The following is a 22,652-nucleotide window of genomic DNA, read 5'->3' as shown; positions in this document are numbered from 1 at the left end:
TTAACCTACTGAGCCACCCCAGGGCCCTAGCACAGACCCGCCTTCTACTGAGAAGTCAGTGCCACGGGTTACTCTCAGCCCCAACGGCCCAGAGGATAGATGATCTGGGAACCACTGCTGCCTTTACTCCCCTATTCCCCACTGAGATCCTCTCCCCTCTTCTTCACCTCATACCAGGTCCTCCGGGTCTCCTGCAGAATGTCCCAGGTGCCCATCAGGCCTGCTCTCTTGATCACTGTGCCCATGGCAGGTGGCATCTTCCCACACACACCCAGGCCCCTCCTGATGCATGCGTGCCTCCGTGCCAGACTGCGAGGGTAGGGTGGGGACCTGTCCCCCTGTTCTGGGAACAAGGAAGATCGCCCACACCTGGCACTCTGCCTAGAGTCCAGCGGGGGCGTCATAAATAGCTCCTGAATGATTCATTCATCCTTTTGGGAGGAAAGCACGACCCCTAAGAGGTTAAGATCGTGGGCTTTGAAGTCACACGGATGTAGGTTCAAGTCTTGGCTCTGACCTTTGGCTCTGTGACCTTGGGAAGGTCATTGCACCTCTTTGAAGCTTGTCGCCTCATGTAAAAAATGGTGTGACCACGACCCCATTAGGTCACTGTGAGCATGGAGATGATGTTGGCCTGCCCCAAAGCCCAGTTACGGTGGGAGGGGTGATCATCCATTCAGCGCCTTGGGAAACCTGCCGCGGTTCCACTGTTTTCTCACCGGGTCTAGGAGGCGCGCAATATCAGGCCGGTTGTACGGAAAAAGAAACTGAGGCCCAGAAAGGGAATAGGATAACCTGGGCGCCGCAGGCTGGGGCTGGAACCCGGGCCTGCCCACTCTGCGTCCAGTACTCCGCCCGCCTCTCAAGCCACTGGAGAGCACATCCCCCACCTCGCCCTCGTCCCCCGACCTGGGAAGTGAGGGGCTGCGCTCGGCCCCGGGCGACCTCCCGGGACTGCCCGGTGCGCTTGGGGATCTTGGGCTCAGACCCCGGAAGCGGCGCGTGGCTCCCGGGAGCGGAGAGAGCGCTCGGGGTTGTCACTTTAAATTAAAGAGGGAGCGGGAGGGGGGCGGGCGAGCGCGAGGGAGCGCGCGGCGGGCTCCTGGGAGCGTGCCCGGACTGCGGCGCAGCTCCCGTCCGCCGCCCCGGCCCGGCTGAGCCCCCGGCCCGCGCCGCGCTCCTCCGAGGGGGCCGCCGGGCGACACTGCAGGGGTGGCGTTGCGGGCGACGGCCGGGCCTGGCGCAGGTGCGTGCGCGCTGCGGGAGGCCGGCCGGGAGCCGGGAGTCGGGAGCCGGGAGAGCCAGGAGCCCGAGCGGGAGCCGAGAGGTGGCCCCTCCGCGGAGCCGGGGTGAGTAGCGCCCGGCCGCCCCCGCGCACCACCGGGAGCCCGTCCGGCGCGGGGACGCACGCGGCGCCCCCTGCCAGGGCCGCGGACCCCGGCCTCCGCGCACTCTTGCACACCCGCGCCGCGCCGCGCTTGCACACGCGCGCCGGGCGCCCTTCCCCGGCCCGGCCACTCCGCGTACTGCGCATCACATCGCGCCCCGCACGCCCGTCCCGCGTGTGCACACACGCGACTCACCCGGGCATTTACACGCCTCCCCGGCGCCCGCGCTGCGCGAGCGCCCCTCATTTTCACACGCAGCGTCCTGACTGTCCCTACTGCCCCCTGCCCCACCTGACACCCTCTCCCGACTCTTCCGGCTCAGTCCCCCGCTCTCGGGTCCCCATATACCCTGGGCGGTTCCCGCGGCAGGGTGCTGGGTCTTCAGGAAATGCTCCGATCCGGAGAGGCAGGTCGCACCGCGTCGCTGGGAGGTCGGGGGAGCTCGGGAGAGGATCCTCAGCCTCGTCCCGTGTCAACGGCCTGGGTCTGGGGCTTTCCAGGGGCTCTTGGGAACCTCTGATACCGCTGCTCTTTGCAAGAGGAAGCTTGCCGCGTCTCAGGGCCTCGGACTGTAGAACTGACTGCTGAGGGGTGGGAGTGGGCCCAGCGTGGGGACCTGGAGCCAGGCGGGTGGGTGGAGGAGCCCTGAGGCAGCCCTCCTGGTGATTCCTCTTCCAGGGCTGCATGACAGCGTGCCCCCTCCCCCGTCAGTGGGGCCACCCCAGAGCGACTGGGAAACCTTCACCCAGGAATGTCAGCTCCTTCTCCAAGCTAGGAAGGGGGGGCAGGTTTGGAGGGCAGCTTCTGTTGCTTCTTACTAGAAATGGGGAAACTGAGGCTCAAAACAGACAGGAGTTCCAGCCAAGTTAACCCAGCCAGTCTGGAGAAGGGTCAAGACAAGTACCCAAGCACACCCCCCACCCCCCCACCCCCCCCCCCCACCTCCCCACTCCGAAATCCAGAACCTTCCCCTAGCAGGTTCCCAGTCTAGGGTTCAAGCTTGGATTCTGCATCTCGTTGGCTCTGGTGACACTGGGCAAGTCATTTCCGTCGGGTCAGTTTTCTTACCGGTACAATGGGCAGAGTAGCACTCCCCTCAGAGGGCAGCGGGGAGGGACTTGCTGAAATAAAACGGCCAGTCCTTGCTACGGTGCCCAGCACATAGTAGGTACCCAGTAGATGCCAGCGGCCGCCACACTAGCCAGCCTGCCCTGCGGTTCCTGTAGGCTTTAGGGGGAGGGTAGCAGGATGTGGTTATTTTGGGGGCGGGGGGAGGGAAGCACTTGAAAAAGATTTCAAACCTAAAGATCCTAAAGAGGTTTACAGCCTGGGAGGTGAGGACTGCCCTGTGCCCACATCAGAATCCTTCCTAATATCTGATGACCGCAGCGGTGGGGGGGGGGGGGGGGGGCAGGCAACACCTTGTGAGCCACAAATGTGATGTGGGGGACACAGTGAGCAAGGAAATGGGGTGGGGGAAGCAGAGACACGGGGCCCCTTTCCCCTGGAGAGGCATAAAATTCCTGGAAAGCCATTCCTCCGACAAGCCCAGGAGGGGGCCTCGACTGTGGTCAGATTCCAGTAATTCCAGTGGCAGTTCGAGCCACCCACCTCCACCCCCCGAAAGGCCTGGTCAGGAGGTGGATCACGGCCAAGAGCCCAGGCCCGGATCCATCCCACCTTGGCGCCGGTCCCAGTGTTGCTACTCAAATGCTGAGTGACCTGGGGCCCCCGCTTCCTCATCTTTAAAACAGGGACCCGTTCATCCAGCCAAGCATCGTGGCTGTATCGCGAGCCTCGGCCAGGCCAGGCTCTGTGCTGAGCGTTTCGCAGGTGTGATGTCCCGATGTCCCGTGCTTGCAGCAGTCGGGAGTCACTGCCACGTAGGTCTGATTAAGTCTGGATTTGAACCTAGAGCTGTTTCCAGTGAGCATGCCCCATGCAGTTTTGGATTCGGGGGGGGGGGGGGCAGGGACCAGAATGAGTAGAATGGATGCATGGGAAAGCGTGCCAGGAAAGGGGACATGGGTCTGAGGAGGCTGGGTGTGAGTTTGGGGCAGCTCTGGCTCATCCCTGGTGTGCCCCCATTTCCTCTGTATCAGAAGCTCTGGGAAGTTCTATCGTAGGCTGCCCTGGCTTCCTGACATGCCTTGTCAGCAGACGGCCAAAGCTGCAGCCCCGCTGGCCGGAGGACCTCCAGCCAGGCGGCGGTGGGTGCCTGCCTGCGGAGGCTGTAGTCAGTGAGATGGGGTGGGGGAAAGCCTTGCAGAGGGCACTCGCTGCACAGTTAGCTCAGTCTCTGCTCCCTGCTTCCTGGTTGGGTGACTTTGGACAAATTTACTGCCCTTCTCTGAGCCGCATCTTCTTCCTCTGCGGAAAGAGGTTCATGATAGGATATCCGATAGGAGTCTTGTAGGAGGTGATGGGGAAGACACCTGGGAAGTCCTTGGGGGCTCTGGCTACTAGTGGAAGAGGCGCTGGATGGGGCAGCAGGCGTGGGTGCCGAGGACCAGCTCTCCCACTGCTGTGTGGCTTTGGGAAAATCCCTGAACCTTTCTGAACCTCTCATCGTTCATCGGAAAGCCTGCTTACCAGGCCCATGAATGCAGATGCGCTCCAGGGGCCAGCAGGTTCTGAAAGTGCATGGAGGGATGGGAGGGGCCGGGCCTGAAGAACAAATGCCCCGTCCCAAGGGGCAGAGCCTACTCCATTCCAGCTTTGGCATTTTTGCAGGGGTTGGGGGAGACCGACCCACCGGCCCCCAGATCTCCCCATTTTTAAAGGGAAGCTGTAAATTGAGCTTACTGCCCACACGATTCTACTGCTCAAACGAGGGCTCTGTTAGGGGGCCTTTGGGACAATTGTCAGGCTGGTAACCACAGCAGCTAATGTTTACCAAGCCAGATTACACTTCTTAGTCTGCCCTCCTAGCACCCTGATAAGGCAGTCATGAGCCCCATTTTACAGATGGGACGACTGAGGCTCAGAGCTAGTCAGGGGGCAGAGCTGAGATGCAGAACTGTGCTCAGGCTGCCCAACTCCTCCCCCAGCCCAGTTTTCTCCTCCTTCCCTCCCTCTGTCTAGGCAGATTCGGTCTGAGTTCTGCCAGCTCTCTGGGGGCCACTGCAGACACTTGGGGCTTGGGTGTGCCTCGAAGCATCCACACGTTCACTGAAACTATAGCTCCCGGGCAAGGGGTGTGGGACGAGTGGGCGGTGTGATAGTCGGGGGTCGGAGCTGGACCAGCCTCGGAGGGCTGGGGGCCCCCCCACGGCTCTAGGTCTGGTACAGCAGATACGGGGTTCTGTACCCGTCCCATACCACGTGGTACTTGCCACGGGGGTGTACCCCGTCCACGCTAGCCTGCTGCTAGCACTGGCTATCCCCGTGAAGCCTCACTCCAGAAGTCAGCTTGTGCCAAGCAAGCAGCAAAGAAAGCTGACGGCATTATCGGAGCCCCAGCAAGGTGGGGGCAGGTGTGTTCCCCTTAACATATGTGTTGGTGTGTCCAGACCCCGTTCTGCCAGGAGCTAGGGCCACCCTGGACTTGTCCACAGGGACCGGTTTGGCCTCCACGTTCTCAGGAAAGTCTTGAAACCGTATGCCCGTCTGCAGTAAGGCACGGAGGTTGGGAGTGTGGAGCCAGAGGGCCTGGATGGACTGGTTTCCTAGCCGTGTGGTCTGGGGCGAATGGTCTTCCGTTCAGGCCTCCGGACTCTTCCTCTGCAAACTGGAGATGATAATAGTATCTACCTCCTGGGGTGCTTGGAGGATTAAATGAGGTACTATATAAGCAAAAGGCTTAGAATCATGCTCTCGGGCCTACGGAGTGCTCAGCGAGGCTAACTGTCATCCAGATCTACAACCCAGGGTCCCAGGAGTGAGCTCCCTGTTCCGGTCAGCATAGGTGAAGCCTTCCCGGATAAGCCTCCCTTCTACCACCGTGAAAGACCCACATCTCACTGGATCACCATCAGCAGAGCTGGGAGCAAGGAGCTGTCCCCTCTGTCCTGCCCTAGTTCTCCAGGCCTCCTGCCCTGGGACTTCTGGCCCTCCCACATGTGCTGGATAACCCTGTCCGAACCAGACTTCTGGGCTCTGGAGCCACAGACTGGGGAGAACCCCAGGATTCAAGAAAATGATTGTACCTTCTGATTGGACTCCAATCCCCAAGGGAACCCACAGACTCCTTCCATGGACTGCAAAGAGGGTAGCCAAGCCACAGCCTGGGAGCCTTTCACCTTGGGGCTGAACAGTGTTCACATTTTTTTGTGAATTGGTTACAACATTTAAAAATCAAGAAACTGCACATTTAAAAAAAATCCAGGTAGCTGGCTTTTCTTAAAAAAGCCAGAAGATAGATAGATGATAGATAGATAGATAGATAGATAGATAGATAGATAGAATAAAATAAAATGCCCGGCGATGGGGGCCCCCGCTGCCTCAGCCAGTAGAGCCTGCAGCTCTAGATCTCAGGGTTGTAAGTTCGAGCCCCACATTGGACGTAGAGATTACTTAAAAATAAAATATTTTACAAAATAAAATAAAGTCATAAAAAGCCAGAAGATCCAGCAGCGTTAGGCTGGCATTCCTGCGGGAACAGAAAAACAGTGGCCTTTGGTAGTTGGTGGGGAGGAGGCGAGCAACACCCTGACCTGTTTGCAACCACCTCTGCCGGGGGCAGGGCTGTCCTGTCTTCCCGTGGCCCTTGGAGCTGAGGCCAATAGGGTTATCCCAGCCTCCCTTTTCCATTCCCTTAGCTCATGTCTGCGAGACAAATGTACTTCTCAGCAACAGCAGTAATAAAATTATGAGCAGTCACCAGGGTTCAGGTAGTGACTTGTATGACTCCCAGACCTTTCTAGAACAACTGAGTCAGACCTTCAGCATTCATAAAACTTGGAATTGGAGGGTGGGGTGGGGGGAAAACCATCCTGAGCAATGAAAACATTGATAATAGAATATTGCAGAAATGCAGACTTGCCTTTCCAGTGGAAACAAAAGCTTTTGAAGTAAGCCTTAGCAAACACCCTAAAAGCCCACGCTATAAGTAGCAAAGAATCAAAGAAGAGTTGCGGGTAGGATGTTGGTTGGATGGGGTTGGTAGGATGGAAACGAGGTAGCGGTGCCAGATTTAGTGAATATAAATGCAGGATACCCAGGAAATTTTGAGTTTCAGATAAACAATGAATATTTTTTTTTAGCATAAGTATGTCCCATACAGTATTTGGTACATACTTATACTAAAAATGAATCAAATTCAAATGTCACTGGGCATCTTGCGTTTTATCTTGCAATCCGGAAATTAAGGTGGTCTTAGAGTGGTTGAGAAGAGCTTTAAACGCCATTTTTTAAAAAAAGATTTTATTTATTTATTTGACAGAAGGAGAAATCACAAGTAGGCAGAGAGACAGGCAGAGAGAGAGGGGGAAGCAGGCTCCCCACCGAGCAGGGAGCCCGATGCGGGGCTCGATCCCAGGACCCTGGGATCACGTCACGAGACGAACGCAGATGCTTAACCACTGAGCCACCCAGGCACCCCCTAAACACCATTTTTTCAAAATGCCATTTAATAGGTGCCTGGGTTAAGCGTTTGCCTTTGGCTCATTCTCAAGCCATTCTATCCCTGTTCCTGGAATTGAGCAGGGAGCTTGTTTCTCCCTCTGCCCCTTCTCCCCACCCTCTACCCCCATGTTCTTTCTTGCAAAAATAAATAAATAAAATCTTTTTTAAAAATTAAATTAAAAGGGACGCCTGGGTGGCTCAGTTGGTTAAGCGGCTGCCTTTGACTCAGGTCATGATCCCAGCGTCCTGGGATCGAGTCCTACATCGGGCTCCTTGCTCGGCAGGGAGCCTGCTTCTCCCTCTGCCTCTGCCTGCCACTCTGTCCGCCTGTGCTTGCTAGCTCTCTCTCCCCCTCTCTCTCTGGCAAATAAATAAATTATATCTTTAAAAAAAAGATTAAAAAAATTAAATTAAAAAAAATTAAATAAAAAAAATGAAAATACCATTTAAAAGCCACCTCCCTTTGGCTGAGCTCTCCTCACAGGTGAATGTGAGCTCCGGACAGCCCCACGGGCATCAGGGAGGTCAAGGCATAGTGTTGGGGTTGGTGACCCTCCAAAGCCCCCTCTGCTGACTGTCTTTCCCTTTGCAGGCCCCGCTGCTGCAGCAGGCATCACCATGGCCATGGACGTGGCTGAATACCACCTGAGCGGTGAGTCCCCGCAGAAGCTGTCACCTCACCGGGCCCTCCCACAAGGCCCGGGGTGGGAGTGTCAGTGGGATGCCAGTAATGGCCCTATTTTAGCAGTAAGGAGAGGGACTTGCCCAAGGTCACACAGCCTTGGGGACACTGGGCTAGGACCTGGCATGGCCTTGGACAAGTGACAAAACCCTCTCTGAGCCTCTACTTACTCATCTGCAAAATGGGAGCAGTGAGGCCTCCCTCAAGGACCGAAGGGAAGACTCAGTGACCGAGCTTAGTGCCAACTCAGGCCTTTGCACATGCCCTTCCCTTTGCCCAGAGTCCTTCCCTGCCTCCGCCTGGCTAAGCCCGCGAGACTGGCGTGCACGTCCCAGGGACAGATCTAGCGCCAGGCAGGCAGGCCGCCAACACCTCCTCGGCCCCTCAGCTCCTGGGGTCTCAGTGGCTAATCTACAACCAAGTGCTGGACAGGGGCCTGGCAAATAGTCGACCGTCGAGGAAGCTTTTATTACCTGCCGCTCCGCCGCAGCTGCCTCCTCCTCATTTCTGGTCCCAGCAGAGCGCTTGCTTCCCTCGGGAATTCTCCCCATACCCCCGAGGCTGGCAGGCAATAAAATGAATCAATAAATTCGCATTAATAGGCATCATTTTGCGTCACCGTCCTGAGGCTTTTCCTCTCCTGCCCTGCCCCTCTCTTCTGCCAGCCAGGACTCTGGCTTCAGGCCCTCAGCCCCCCTGGGATCCTCCCTCTCCGGGGAGCCTGGCCCTGTTGTGCATGTGGTCTTGCCCATCATCCACGGGGACCTCAGATTTCACTGCCCACCTGCTCGCCCGCCCCCACGACCACCCAGGCCCTGCTGGGAGCCATCCCTGGAGCATCCCGGGCCGGAGCTCCTCATGTGTGCCCTCACTCTCCAGTTCACCAGGCCCCTTCCTAGGCCATCCCTTATTCACCAGACGCCCAGAACTTTCCTGGCTCGGCAGGGCTCGCCTGGGGCCCTCTATAGATCTCTGTTGTGGTTTTGGTTAGCCCACAAATGATATTCTGTCAACAGAGGTCAGAACTCTGGGTTTTCTCACAGCTCCTCCGTCCCGATCTCCCGCCCCTCTCCTCTGTCCCTGGTCCCGCCCAGCCCTTGTCCATAGGCTGTGATGTTTTCGTCAAAACTGTGTGGTTGGACCATGTCATGAATTCATCTTTTTTTTTTCTTCTGACAATGCATGACACGTCTTCCTGCTTTGCCCCAGTGACATCCTAATGACTTCCATTCTCAAAGGCCAGTGGTATTTCCCTCCCTAGTTAGCACCACCCGGCCCCAGTGACCCCGGCAGCCTGTTTCCAGATTTCCCCGGTTATAAATACAGCCTCGATGATTCACACCAGATATAAAACTTCCTGGGATTTTTTTTTTCCGCAAGATAAATTCCCCAGGGTGGGACCGTCTGCTTGCGGGGGCGGCGGGGTGGTCATCTCCATTCTCTGGGTGCGAAGGCTCCAGCTCAGACTGGAGAAGCTCTACGTTTCGTACCCCTGGGGGCCTTGGGCCGGTGGCTGGGCAGGCTCTCAGCCTCTCCTGGCCTCAGCTCTCCTCCTCTAGCAGGTGGGGGTCGGGAGCTCATAGGATGTGCGAGCTGGATAAATGCCGGGGCTACAGGTGGAGCCCGCTCTTCTCCGGAGTGCGTTAGTGTTATGGCTTCTGGCTAGAATTGGCTGGTCTTAGGAGAGCAGGGACAGGCTGAGGCCTCCCACCGCCAGAGGGACTGCTGCTGCTGCTGCGTGATCCCTTTGCAGCCTGGCTTCAGGGAAGGGGTAGCAAGGAACTCCCCAGCCCCAAATGCCCTCCTCTCTCTCCCCCACTGGACACTCTGAATGCTCCAGGCTTTGGACACCCTCTCCTCTTCTCAATCTAAACTCCCAGTCCCTGGCGCCTTGGCCTGGCACGTTTCTTGCTCCTCCCTCGTATCTCAGCCTGGATGTCTCTCCTCCAGGAAGCCCTCCTGGATTGTCCTCCTCACTCTGTTTTGTCTATTTATTTGCCTACTTATCTTATCCCTAGACTGTGAGCTACTTAAGGACAGGGACTGAGCCTGGGGCTGACTCCCTCCAGGGTGCTCACACGCAATAGGTGTTCAACGGACATTGCAGTGATAAATCTCCACCCGTGAAATGCCCTCCCCCACTCTTTCCACCCTGCTGCTTCGGAGCTGTGCTGGGTGGAGGCTGGGTGGGGCAGTGGTGACTCCTGCTTGCTCTCAAGTCTGCCCGGCAGAGTTGAAGTCCCAGGACCACCCCTTCCTGGCTCTGTGACCTTGGGCAATTTCTTTATCCTTTGTGTACCTCAGTTTCCCCATTTGAACTGAGCATAGAGGCGGCCCGGAGAATGGTGCAGAGAATTATATTTGCCGGCAGAAGGTCGCTTCTGATAGGAGAGAGCTCACCCAACACAGGTGAGGGCCGGTTTGTTACTATGTCTGGGGCCAGTGAGGCTCAGGGCAAGTCTTTACTTTCTTTACTTATCAGTGGAGAGAGAGCATTAAGCGTAGGGATTTGTCCCCAAGCCCTGCACAGCCAAAAAGCTACATCGCACTTCTGGCTGAGCCTTTCTTTCTTTCTTTCTTTCTTTTTTTTTTTTTGATAACAGCTTTATTGAGATAAAATTCACATATAATTTACCCGCTTAAGGCATACAATTCAGTGGATTTAAAATATTTTATACCCATCAACACTTTTAACTTTGAGAATCCGTTTATCATTCTCCAAAGCAACCCTGTATTCTGTATTGCCCCCTTGTCCCCCTAGACAATCACTAACCAACTTTCTGTCTGCATTTACCTAGTCTAGACATTTCATGTAAATAGAGTCCTACAACATGTGTTTTTTGGTGACTGGCTTCTTTCGCTTAGCATGACGTTGTCATGGGTCACGTATGATGAAACCAAGGCCTTTGTGTTGCCACATTGTATTCCGTTGTGTGGATGGAGATTTTATTTATCGTCTATCAGTTGATAGACATTGGGTTGTTCTACATGACGGTGAGGCAAAAACGGGGTCATTTCTTCTTCCCCCCGAACCCTTCCCCTCTTCTCTCAGACCTCAAAAGGCGGCTTTGATTACCTGGCAGCAAGAGGTCTTTTGAAGGCTCTAAGGTCAGAGAACTCAAAAGAGGGGAAAATAACCCTATGTGTTCAAAGCCTCGGGAATGTTTAACCATCGTTCACGGCTCTTCATCGGATCTAGCCCAGCTAGTCCCCACCGCCATCCTGTTCTGGTAGACATGGATGCTTTTGGAGAAAAGGGGATGGAAGCAGAAATCAGAGCATACATGTGTCTTATTCAATCCTGGATCCCCTAGCACCTAGCACGGAGCCCTGTGCATAGTAGTGGCTCAGTAAATATTTGTACAGGGAATAAGGAAGTCAGTGCCGAACTCCCGGCTCCTTGAGTGGGAGTCTGTAAGTACTGGGGGACCCCAGAGCCTACTAATGAGAGGCTGCCCTTGCCTTGCAGTCATCAAGAGCCCCCCTGGCTGGGAGGTGGGTGTCTACGCTGCTGGGGCCCTGGCACTGCTGGGAATTGCCGCTGTGAGCCTGTGGAAGCTCTGGACATCGGGCAGCTTCCCCAGCCCCTCCCCGTTCCCAAACTACGACTACAGGTACCTTCAGCAGAAGTACGGGGAGACCTACGTGGAAGCCAAGCAGAAGGTGAGGTTTCCACTCTCTTGAGACGGTGTCCCCTCCCTCCCCACTCCCTTGTTCTCTCCTGGTTAACTTCCTCCTGTGACCAGGGACCCCTGTCCCCCTCCGTGTCTCCACCATAGCCCAGTGATGCAAAACCAGGGGACACTTGGTGAGGGAATGAATGCTTTCGATTTTAAAAACCATCCTGTGTGGGGCACCTGGGTGGCTCAGTCGGTTGGGCGTCTGCGTTCTGCTCAGGTCATGATCCCTGGGTCTGGGGATCAAGCCCCATATCGGGTTCCCTGCTCAGTGGGGGGCCTGCTTCTCCTTCTCCCTCTGCCTGCTGAACCCCCTGCTGTGCGCACTCTCGCTCTCCCTCTGTCAAATAAATAAATACATCTTTAAAAAAAACAAAATAATAAAATAAAAACCATCCTGTGAAAACTACAGGAAAATACAAATAAGAAAAGCCTCTCCCCACAGGTCACCAACCAGGGGCAAATAACTGTGAACTGTATTTTAACCACTAACATTTTGATTTCATTCCAGGATTTTTAATCTACCCTCCAGTCTTTTTTCCATGCATAGTTTTTATGCAATGGGTGTCATTTCTACATAAAATTTTATACCCTGCTCTTTTTATCTCACAACTAAAGCATTTTCCTATATTGTTGAGCCCCCGTCATAAACCATCATTTTTTAAAAAGATTTATTAATTTATTTTAGAGAGAGAGATCGGGGGGAGGGGCAGATGGAGAGAGAGAGTCTCAAGCAGACTCTGCACGACCCTGAGATCATGACCTGAGCCAAAACCAAGAGTCGGACGCTTAACCAACTAAGTCACCCAGGGGTCCCGTAAACATCATTTTAATGGCCAGTTCAGGTTCCTTTTTATATATGTGCCATGATTTCCTAAGTGCCATTATAAATAATGCAGTGAATGTTTTATATATAAAACTTTGTCTTCATTTGGGATTATGTACTTTGAGTGGATGCCCAGATGTGGAATTCCTGTGTCAGGGAGGACAAACATTTTTTAGGGCTCTCAGTGTATATTGCTGAATGTTTCATCATTAGACACTTGGCAGAGAATTTTTCTAACATCATGTCGAGTTCCAGAGAACACAGCCAGAATCTGTTACCGGATAGGGGCCCCGCACGCTCATTCATTTGGGGTGCAAGTGGACTATCTCCCATTCTGCTGGGGGGGACTGTACCTTGGCACAACTTTTCCAAAAAGCACTTTGGCAACATAGGTCAACTGCTCGCAAAAGGACCGTGTCCTCTGAGCTAGGATTTTAAGAAATTTGATGCTGCGTTATCTCTCTTCATGAAGAATAAGCAACAACGTAAATGTCCAGCAGTGGGGGACAGTAAAGTAAATCACAGCTATCCACTCAATGACAGGTTGGGGGCCTGTTAAAAATTATGGTAATGAAGACTGTGCAGCAGTTTGGGAGATGCTGATGGCACAAAGGCTTTTGTGTTCTCAAATCCCAAGGTCAACTTAGAGAAAAGAAAATTTTGAATATTAGGGCGAACGTTACCCAACTTGGAAGACTTCACCTTTTGTAGACATTTTGGTAAACATCCTTTGAGGCTGCTCGATCATCTGTTGAACGGCTCTGCTCTAGTATTCTTACCTGTCGCCCTTGCGCTGGAAACTTAGATTGCGAACTACTTTCCCTTTCCATAAACCTCACTGCAGTGAACATCTTTATGTACGGAACTCAGTCCGCATCACTAAACATTTTGAGAAAAAGCTTTCTTCCTCGTGGTTAGGGAAAGAAAACGGAGTGACACAAAAGAGCATTAAGCAAGGACCTTCCTGGGGCGCCTGGGGGGGCTCCATCGGTTCAGCATCGGACTCTTGGTTTCAGTCCAGGTCCCGATCGCATGGGTTGTGAGATCAAGCCCCGTACCAGGCCCCATGTTCAGTGGGAGTCTGCATGGATGTTCTCTCCCTCTGCTCCCCTCCCCTGCTTGCGCTCTTCTCTCTCTCTCTCTCCCCTCAAATAAGTAAGTAAATCTTTAAAAACACCTGACTAAGGCATGCATCGTTCCTGCAAAAGGGGAACTAGAGGTGCCCCGAATAGACCAGGCTCACAAGACCGTCTTTGCATTTGTGATGCTCCCTTGTTCCTTTCTCTCCCCCCAGAGAGCACCTGCCTGGAATGCCCCACGGGCCAGCACACGGGGACCTCCGAGCCGCAAAGGCAGCCTCAGCATCGAGGACACCTTTGAGAGCATCAGTGAGCTGGGGCCGCTGGAGCTGATGGGCCGGGAGCTGGACCTGGCCCCCTACGGGACCCTCCACAAGTCGCAGTCGGCTGACTCGCTGAACTCCATCTCCTCCGTGAGCAACACCTTCGGGCAGGACTTCACGCTGGGCCAGGTGGAGGTGAGGATGGACTACGACGGGGCCTCGCACACCCTCCACGTGGCCGTGCTGCAGGGCAAGGACCTCCTGGAGCGGGAGGAAGCCGGCTTCGAGTCCTGCTTCATGCGCGTCAGCCTGCTGCCCGACGAGCAGATCGTGGGCATCTCCCGGGTAAGTGGGGTGTGCTCTGGGCTCTCGGGGGGCCTCCCCGGGCAGGCGGGTCTGCAGGGCCAGGCTGGATGTGAGGAGGGTGCCACAGGGCAGCTTGAGATGCTAACCCCAGAGTTCAAGGACCTGAGGACCAGGCGCGGTTCTCGGCAGTCCCACCCCAGCAGCCTGGTGTGTGGTAATTGTCCGTTTCCGCTCCTGTCCCCTGGGTCAGCTTAGGGTCCTGGCAGAGGAGGGATGACATGTTCAAGTGGGCTCATTTGCGGAGAGCTCAATAACAGGACTGTTAACGATCATGTCGGGGAGGGGCACCTGGGTGGCTGAGTCGGTTAAACTTCCGACTTTTGATTTAGGCTCAGGTCATGATCTCAGGGTGGTGGAATCAAGCCGTGTGTCAGTCTCCACGCTCAGCGGGGAGTCTGCTTGGGATTCTGTCTCTCCTCTTCCTCTGCTCCTCTGTCTCTCTTCCTCCCTGCCCCCCGTTCCCTAAAATAAATAAATAAATCCTTAAAACACACACACACACATACACAAAACAATGGTGTGGGTGGGGTATAGGGCGACCTCGAAGACGGAGTGGCACCCTCTTCTGAAGGGATAAGGGAAAGGGGGGCTACTGGCCCCAAAGGAAGAAAGGTACGTGGAGGGGGCCACGTTGCGAGACTCTGTGCCCTTTGGTCAAGGGACACACATGGTCAGACCACAGCAGTACTGCAGAGAAGGACCTAGGGAATAAGCACCCCGAGCTCCCTCTGACCTCTGATTTCCCTTGAGTGACCCCCCCCCCCCCGTCTGACTCCACCAGGAGCCAGAGGCTAAGGGAGCCCGTCGATCAGCCTGTGGAGGTCAGTTCCTGGGGTCGAGAGCAGGGTGGGGAGAGTCGGGGGAGACGCTCAGCACTGTCCCACACCAGGCTACCTCTCAAGGGTCCCTCTGTTTTGCCAGGAGGGAGCAAAGCCTTCATGAGACACACTCCCCTCCAGGCTGGATTAGGGGTAAAAGGGGTCCAGACACCATGACTGGGAGTCCTCTGAGGTGGGCGAGGTAGGCGCCCCGTGGCCTCTAACTGGAGTAGGAGGAACCTGGGGGCCTGCAGGACCAAGTGGTTTATGACTCCTCAGAAACCCGCCTGGGTCCAGTCACCCTTATCACGCTGAAGTTGACTGTCCCTCCGTGGTGGACACTGTCATCCCTCTCCCACACCCACGCTGCCCCCCCCACTCCTGGGCCCTGACCACAGCCCAGTACATGGGGAACCCAAGAGAGGCAGTCCAATGGGTGGTGAGGAGCAGGACCCTAAAAGCTCACTGTCTGGGTTCCCATAGCAGTTTTCCGCTTCCTAGCAGCATGACCTTGGATAAGTCATGTAAGCTCTCTGCCACAAGGTTTCCCCATCTCTCAAATGGGGACCCGAATCCTTGAGCAAGGGATACAATAGATTGTATCTCAGGACCATGGATTGTCCCTAGTGAGCCTGGATCCAGGCTGCTGATGGCTTGGGCTGCCTAGAAGATCCTCGGTGGTTCCGGACACCTTCTTTGAGGGGGGACATTGGTGGACAGGAACCACCACAGCCTGGCGTGTGCTGAGAATCTGGTTCACCGAGTCCCTACATCCGTGACTGTCTCATTAGCCCCAGTGGGATGGACCGAGGGCATCTGACAGATGAAGAGGTTCAAGAAAGTGCTTTGCCCAAACACAACGCCAGCAAGTGAGCCGGAGATCCAGGACTTGGCCCTGGAGTTCCCGTTTTCCTCCCCCCATGTGCTCATAAAGCACAACACACAGAGAACACATGGTCAGGGAACCCGAACCCCTGCAGGCAGGGGACAGCAAAGTGGCTCATTTGGCAGGAGGAGGGAGATCATGAAGAGCCTGGATGCCAAGGTCAAGATCAGGGGGTGGACTTTATCCCACGGTGGAAGGAGCCCGTGAAGATCCTCAAGCAGGGAACTGGCTGGGGAACGTGGCTCCCAGGGAGCAGTGGCAGAGGAACCTTCCCACAGCCCAGGCAGGGACCAAAGAGTATGTTTCAGGGCACCCGGAGCTGTTGGTGGATTTATTCCCGAGAAGGCAGGCTTCTCAGCATTGCAGCCCAGCCAGTCCCAGCAGGTAGGTGGCTGCCCCCAGGCTGGGCAACCCCCCAGCTTTAGGCAAGTTTCCAGGGATAAGAGCTCCTCCCTGAATATTGCCAGGCAGTGACTAAGGCAGCCCCCAATGGGCAGGGGAGCTGTGCCCGCTAGGGCACCTTCCCAGGGGGCCTGCCCACGGCTTCCTGGGAGGAGGCCAAAGGCACCCACCAGGCAGGACTGGACTTGGAAGCAGAGTCTGCCCAGCCTTGCCTCATCACCCCATCCATTCATCCATCTACCTATCCATCCATCCATCCCACAACGTTGAGGCCTCCCGGGGCCAGGCTCTGAAGCGCTGGGACATCAGCGGTTCTCAGCTCCACGATTTTCTGTACTTACTTCACACCCCGGCCCAGAGCTGGACCTGAACAGGTGTAAGAAAGAGGAGACCGGTTCAGCCAGGACATCACAGAGCCGTGGGCACTGAGTGTGGGAGTTCGTTGGTGTCCGATTATGGAAGCTTCGAATACCAGGCTACCAGATTGGCCACCACAGAGAGGACGACGGGGGCCTTTCAATCCCCAGGGCCGGGGTGCCTGACTAGCTCAGTTGGTAGAGCACACAACTCAATCTCGGGGTCATGCGTTCAAGCCCCAAGGTGGGCATGGAGCCCGCCTTAAAAAAAAAAGTCCTCAGGGCTAAACCCCCAAAGGAAGAATTAGTATTGAGGCTGGGCAGGGAGGTGGTGCGTAGCAGAGCCAGGGCACTTGCCCAGACCTCTGGACTCTCTGTCCGGTGCTCTCTCCACACCATGGCTTCCCAGGCCTCTGGCTGCCACCCCCTCCCCAGAGTCAGAGCTCCCTCCGTGGCCCCTTCTCTCTGCAGATCCAGAGGAACGCCTATTCCATCTTCTTCGATGAGAAGTTCTCCATCCCCCTGGACCCTGCAGCCCTGGAGGAGAAGAGCCTGCGGTTCTCTGTGTTCGGCATCGATGGGGACGAGCGGAAGGTCAGCACGGGCGTGGTCGAGCTGAAGCTCTCCGTGCTTGACCTCCCCCTCCAGCCCTTCAGCGGCTGGCTCTACCTCCAGGACCAGAACAAGGTCAGTCCACCCGTGGAGAGAGGGTCACACACGCCTCTCGCAGCGGGGAGACCCCGCCGGCCACAGCAGCCCCCTCCCCGCCGTTCTTTAGGGGATGAGAGAAAGAGGCCTGTGCCGCATTCAGGGAAACTCTGTTTACTGCATGAAATGAAGATGCTCTCACCGCTGTTCACTGCGCCAACCACCAAACCTTCAGACGCTCTCCTCCTAGAGCGTTTCTGCTGGGGAGGTGCTCTGGTGCTAAAGGGGGTCGTTACAGACAGAGGCCGAGCTGCGGTTTACCTTTATAAGAGTAGGATGGCTTGGGGACCATCACTGTTACTCAAGCAAATGGTCTACCCATCCTGGTCCACTGGAACCTCTGTGTGCTACTCCACGGAATGTTTTCCATGGGCTGGAAGGAGGGACCCTACCTGCACTGGGCGGCCACATTTGACAGGTGTCCTCTGGCCCTCCTTCCAAGGCAGGACCCACGCCCTGTAGGAGGGAGGGATGGTGCACCCTTCATGGGATGGAGGACTGGGGTCCCTTTCTCAATCCCACTGGCCCAGTGCCTGGCGGAAGGGCAGGAGCAACAAGTTCTCAGTGGAGAAGGAAGCTTCTGCCTTGCCCCGGGCCCCTCAAGTCACTCCCGTGTCCTCCAGGCTGCTGACGCTGTGGGTGAGATCTTGCTGTCCCTGAGCTACCTCCCAACAGCTGAGCGCCTCACGGTCGTGGTGGTGAAAGCCAAGAATCTCATCTGGACCAACGACAAGACCACAGCAGGTAAGGCCTGGCCGGCCGCCCGGCTCCTTCGTGTGGGCTGCTGGGAGCGGTGGCCCAGCTGCTAAGCAGGGGGCCCCCGGGAGCATCAGCAGGTGTGGGGGTACAGTGCCTGGCCCCTCCACCCCCCCCCCCGGTATTGGCTGAGCTCGGGAGCCATGCACAGCAGGGAAAGCAGTCTGGCTGCGGGAGGCTGAGCGCAGCGAGGATGGCAGGGAACCCCCGCGAGGGGCAGACGGGAGTCTGAGCAGGAGGCTGGGGCATGGGGAAGAAACTAATTTCCAGAACTAGAAATCATGACGGAGGCTCCATTTGCAGGAGCTGGGCTGTGTCCCAGATCCCAGACAGGGCCCAGGGCCCCCAGGATGGTTTGGGTGCCGGGCAGGACCTGCTGCCCCCCACCATCTGCAGGAACAGAACTGGAAACAGAGGCCTGCGGGTCCGGAGCCCGACCTGCTGGCAGCTGGCGGGGAGGGGGAATCCAGGGTCCAGGCGGGTACAGCAAGGACACCCAGTGGGCGGAGGGTGACAAGCAGTGAGTGACTTGTTATTTCAAAGTCAGTCTCCACAGAACGGGTGCAGGGTGACTCAGGGCTGACGTCTGTGCTCATTATAGAATGAGAAGCGGTGGGTCTGCAGAGCGCCATGGGCGGGGAGCGCGTGCGGGGGCCGGGAGGCGGGCTGCCTGAGCCCCAAGCCGGGCTCTTCTTCTGACTCGTGCGCGAGCCTCAGTTTTCTCATCTGTAAAATAGGGAAGAACTAAAGGTCCAATGGCAGGATGGCAGGGGATGGTGGCAGCTGTGAAGGTTTGGCTGTGTGGAGCCGGTGGGCCACTAGGACTGGGCAGGCCTATGCCAAGGGAGTGTGGCCCTGACCCCCGCCTCTCGCTCGCCCACAGACCCCTTCGTGAAGGTGTACCTGCTTCAGGATGGGAGGAAGATGAGCAAAAAGAAGACGGCTGTGAAGAGGGATGACCCCAACCCGGTGTTCAACGAAGCCATGATCTTCTCAGTGCCAGCCATTGTGCTCCAGGTGAGGGGGGGACAGGCTCAGGAGTGGGGGCCTAGGCCTGGTCATCCCCGGGGCTCTGGGGCCACTCTAGCCTCTCCGACCTTGCATCTCAGGGCTCCTACAGATGCCGATGGTTTGCCTCAAGCCCTCACCTTTCTCGTGGGGAGGCATTTATGGAGCCCCCACCAGGTACCGGCCCTATGGTTGGTGCTGGGGACACAGGCGCTGCTTCCTTGGAGCTCACAAGGGACAGGCAGAAAGTCCCCAGACGATCTTAATCCTCCAAGAGCATGCCAGACTTTAGTGGTCAGGGGAGGCTTTTGCAGGAGTGGGGAGCTAAGCTAAGACAGTTCCCAGTAGGAGCAACAAAGTCCTTGGAGATGAGCCAGGATTAAGCCAAGGGCCCGCAGTGCTGGCCCTAACTCTCTGGAGGCTACCAGCAGAGGCCCCGCTGAGCAGCCCTCCACACACTTCTGTGGCTTTCAGAAGGTCATGTGATCCAGGGAGACCACGCCCTCTCCCCCTGTATAGATACCACAGACCAGACCTGGGGGGTTACAGAGGATGTGGCCTGTGCCTCCCCAGTGGCCCTGCCGGCATGCCTCAGAGGATGGGGAGCTTACCACCCCCCTCACTATGTCCTTCCGTCCCTGGGCATCCCTGACAGTGAGAATGGCCTTTTGTGCCTTGAGCCGAAACCTGCCCCTTATCCATGGGGCTGTGGGAACCCGCCTCCTCTGACACCCCCAGCCCAGAAGTCGGCCTCACTCCCAGAGGCCCCAAGCCAGGCAAACATCCCAGCATCTCTCGTTGGCCCTGGTGTTGCCTTCCTGCCACCCTCGTGGGACAGACTGTCCACCTGCCCCCTCTTCCTCACCCCGCAGTGGCCACAGTGTCCCTGTTCCACAGCCTCCAAGGGTGGGAGACCTCTCAGGACCAGGGGGGAAGGTTGGGGGGGGAGGAGGAGGAGGAAGGAGGTCAGGTTGGGTTTTAGTTTCAAGCTCAACCACTTTGATCTCAAGCACATTCTTTTCCTTCCTGAGCTCTGAGTCCAACCTGTGATTATATGAAGAATAATGAGACATCAAAATGCTCCGTGTGCAGGCTGTTCTAAGCACTTGACACATTTTAACCTTTCCCCCCCAACAACAGGTAGGAACTAATAGGATTACCATTTCACAGATGGGGAACTAAGGCAGGAAGAGCCCAAGTCACTGCCCAAGGTCACATGGCAAGGCGCGTGGGGAGGCCAGCATTGAACCTGGTAGTCCAGCACTACCCCTGTGTAGGGAGACACCAGCAGAAGCCTGGGGGCTACGCAGATCGGGGGTCAGGATTCAGGGAGCCACACCTGGCCCCCTGCTGGGGCCTGGCGCCCTGTCCCCAGCCCCCATGTCACTTCCTCCCCAGGACCTGTCTCTCCGCGTGACAGTGGCTGAGAGCAGCAGCGACGGCCGAGGGGACAACGTGGGCCATGTCATCATCGGGCCGTCTGCCAGCGGCATGGGCACCACGCACTGGAACCAGATGCTGGCCACTCTGCGCAGGCCCGTGTCCATGTGGCACCCCGTTCGGCGAAACTAGCCGCTGGCAAGACGGGCCGGGGTGGGCACCGAGCTGCCCGGGGCCTGGCCCCTGCTCAGCTCCGATGCCCCTCCCTAGTCCAGCGGGAGCCATGAATGTTGGGGTCCCCTGCCGGAGCCCCCATGAGCCATTTGGTCCTTCTGTCCAGACTGCAGTGGAGGAGAGGGCTCGGCCAGGTGTCCAGGGACCCAAGGTTTTCTCCCACAGAGGGCCTGCTGGGGCGGGGCCACGGAGGGCAGCCTGGCCCTGACCCATCGTGCTCCCACTTTGAGATCCTCACCCAGCCTGTCCCTCGGCCTGGGGCGTCGGGGCTTGGTCTCTCAGGGCTCTCCACACCCCACCCTGCTGGGAGACCAGCGCTAAGCGGGGTCATGTACGGGGACACACATGAGTCTTGGGGGCCAGATGGTGTGCTCGACACCAACAGACATGACATGAGGATGTCCGGAAGACAAGACTCCCTGGTCCTGGGGATCTGCTCAGTGCTGAATGCCACCGTGGCAGAGCTCTGGGGGCTATGAGGACAGGATGGGAGCCGTGCCCTAAGGGGCAGGAGAACGGAGTGTGTCCCACGCAGGCAGCCAGCCCCAGCAAGGCTGTCACTGACTGTCCCTGTCACTGACTGTCCTCAGCCTACTGGAGTGGACACGACGACCTTTCTCTGGGCAGGAGAAGTGACCAGGAGACCAGGCTGACTCCAGAATCACGCTCCGTGAAATCTGCTCCCTCCATCCAAAACCCTGGCAAGGCCCAGAGCCAGGTCCCTGCGTTTGGTCCCCACTGGATCAGGCATTGGCTCTATACCTCCAGGCCAGGCCCTATTGGGAAGAGAGATGCCTCCGCCTGTGGGTAGCCGGTGGATAGTGGGGCCAGAAGACAGACTGCAGGGGTGGGAGGAAAGGGGTGGCCTGAGCAGGGGCAGGGAGGGGAAGTCAAGGGGCATCCGGATTGGGGGGAGGGGTGAGAAGGAAGGGTTTGAATGCCAGACTGGGAAGGAGGGGGCACTGGGGGGTCCTAGGTCAAGTTCCAGAAGCAGACCCTGAGGTTCTTAGGCAAGGGGTTAGTTAGAGGGAGAGCAGGGAGCCTTCTTCCATCTGGAAAAAAACTGGAGGGGAGAGAGGAGAGCGGTGAGCAGGGGCAGACACCAAGCACATGGGGGCTTCCGGAGTGTCCAGCCTGATGGCCTGAGGAGCCCTGCTGTGTGATGGCCCCCTGGAGGGATCCTGACCCGCAGAAAAGGGGCTGGACTGTTTCGCCCCCCACCGGGGCTTGGGCTACCACCCACCCCAGCTGGCGGAGGAGAGCGCACTCTCTCCAGCTGTCACTGGCTGCGGGAGAAGCCGGCAGCTGAGGGCTGGGGGGGGGGGAGGGGGGCCTGCGGCAGCCTCCGCTCCCCAGGGCCACCCACAGGTCCGCACAGGGGGCCCTGGTGAGCTATGGAGACCCAGGCCCAACCTGTCACTCCCAGTGCGGCTGGGAGAGCCCACGGTGGTCATGGGACTGGAGGCAGAACTGCGGCCCAGCCCTGTGGCCGGCGCCGGAAGGTCTGCATGGCCCGCCACAGAGGCCAGGGGCACGGCTGGGGAGCCTCTGCAGCCGGGGAGACCCAGACCGTTTCTGCCCCAGGGGCTCGGCAGCACAGGCAAGCCTTTAACACTCACCTTCTCTTCCCCTCTTTCCCTCCCTCTAACTGCATGAAATGTGGACTGTGGACCGGGACCGGCACGGTGGGGACCGCGTCTGCTAACTGGAATGATTCCAGAACCAAAATAAAGCTGGGGCAGGAAGGAAGGGGCTTCCGGGGAGCCTTGCTCGGCCCCAAATCACCTTTGTCTCTACTCCAGGAATGGGGACTTGGGCCTCTGTGGGGCTTATTCTGAGCGGACTGCCCTGCTACTGCGTACCCAGAGGGGAAGGAGGCCTCTGTCTGGCTGGGAGACTAGCACAAGGACCAATGCCATCGGTCTGCTTGGGAGGCTCTAATAAGGGGCCCTAAGCCAGGCCTGGTGGGGAGGATGGCAGTAGGGAATACCACGGAGGGCTTCCTGGTGGTGTCACTGAGCCGTCTTCAGGGAAAGAAGAACCGTAGGGTTGAAAAAGGTTGACAAGGCCCAAAAAGCATTTCTGGAACAGGGAACAGGACACAGAACGGCAGGAGTGGGCAAAACGTGGGCCAATTAGTCAACCTTGCTAGAGCAAATTTGGGGGAGGCTGAGGACAAGGAAGCCAAAGAAAGGCTTAGAGGAGAGAAGGGTCGCACAGGGTCAATGAGTGCAGGTGCCGGTGGGCCACCCTGCAAC

At 57.1% G+C, this 22,652-nt stretch overlaps 1 protein-coding gene across 1 annotated transcript; it reads left to right on the top strand.

Moving 5' to 3' along the window:
* The first annotated feature begins 1,130 nt into the window (after positions 1–1,130).
* Positions 1,131–22,179, top strand: SYT12 (synaptotagmin 12). Its single transcript, XM_046017758.1, has 8 exons — positions 1,131–1,349; positions 7,546–7,605; positions 11,105–11,298; positions 13,433–13,825; positions 16,780–16,995; positions 17,640–17,760; positions 18,656–18,789; positions 20,179–22,179. Exons 2-8 carry the CDS (start codon positions 7,572–7,574, stop codon positions 20,350–20,352), a joined length of 1,266 nt encoding a protein of 421 aa, XP_045873714.1. The 5' UTR covers positions 1,131–1,349; positions 7,546–7,571; the 3' UTR covers positions 20,353–22,179.
* The last annotated feature ends 473 nt before the right edge of the window (positions 22,180–22,652 follow it).

This window comes from Meles meles, chromosome 8 (assembly GCF_922984935.1).
Source record: "Meles meles chromosome 8, mMelMel3.1 paternal haplotype, whole genome shotgun sequence".
NCBI lineage: Eukaryota > Metazoa > Chordata > Mammalia > Carnivora > Mustelidae > Meles > Meles meles.
This window is presented reverse-complemented; position numbering and strand designations above follow the sequence as displayed.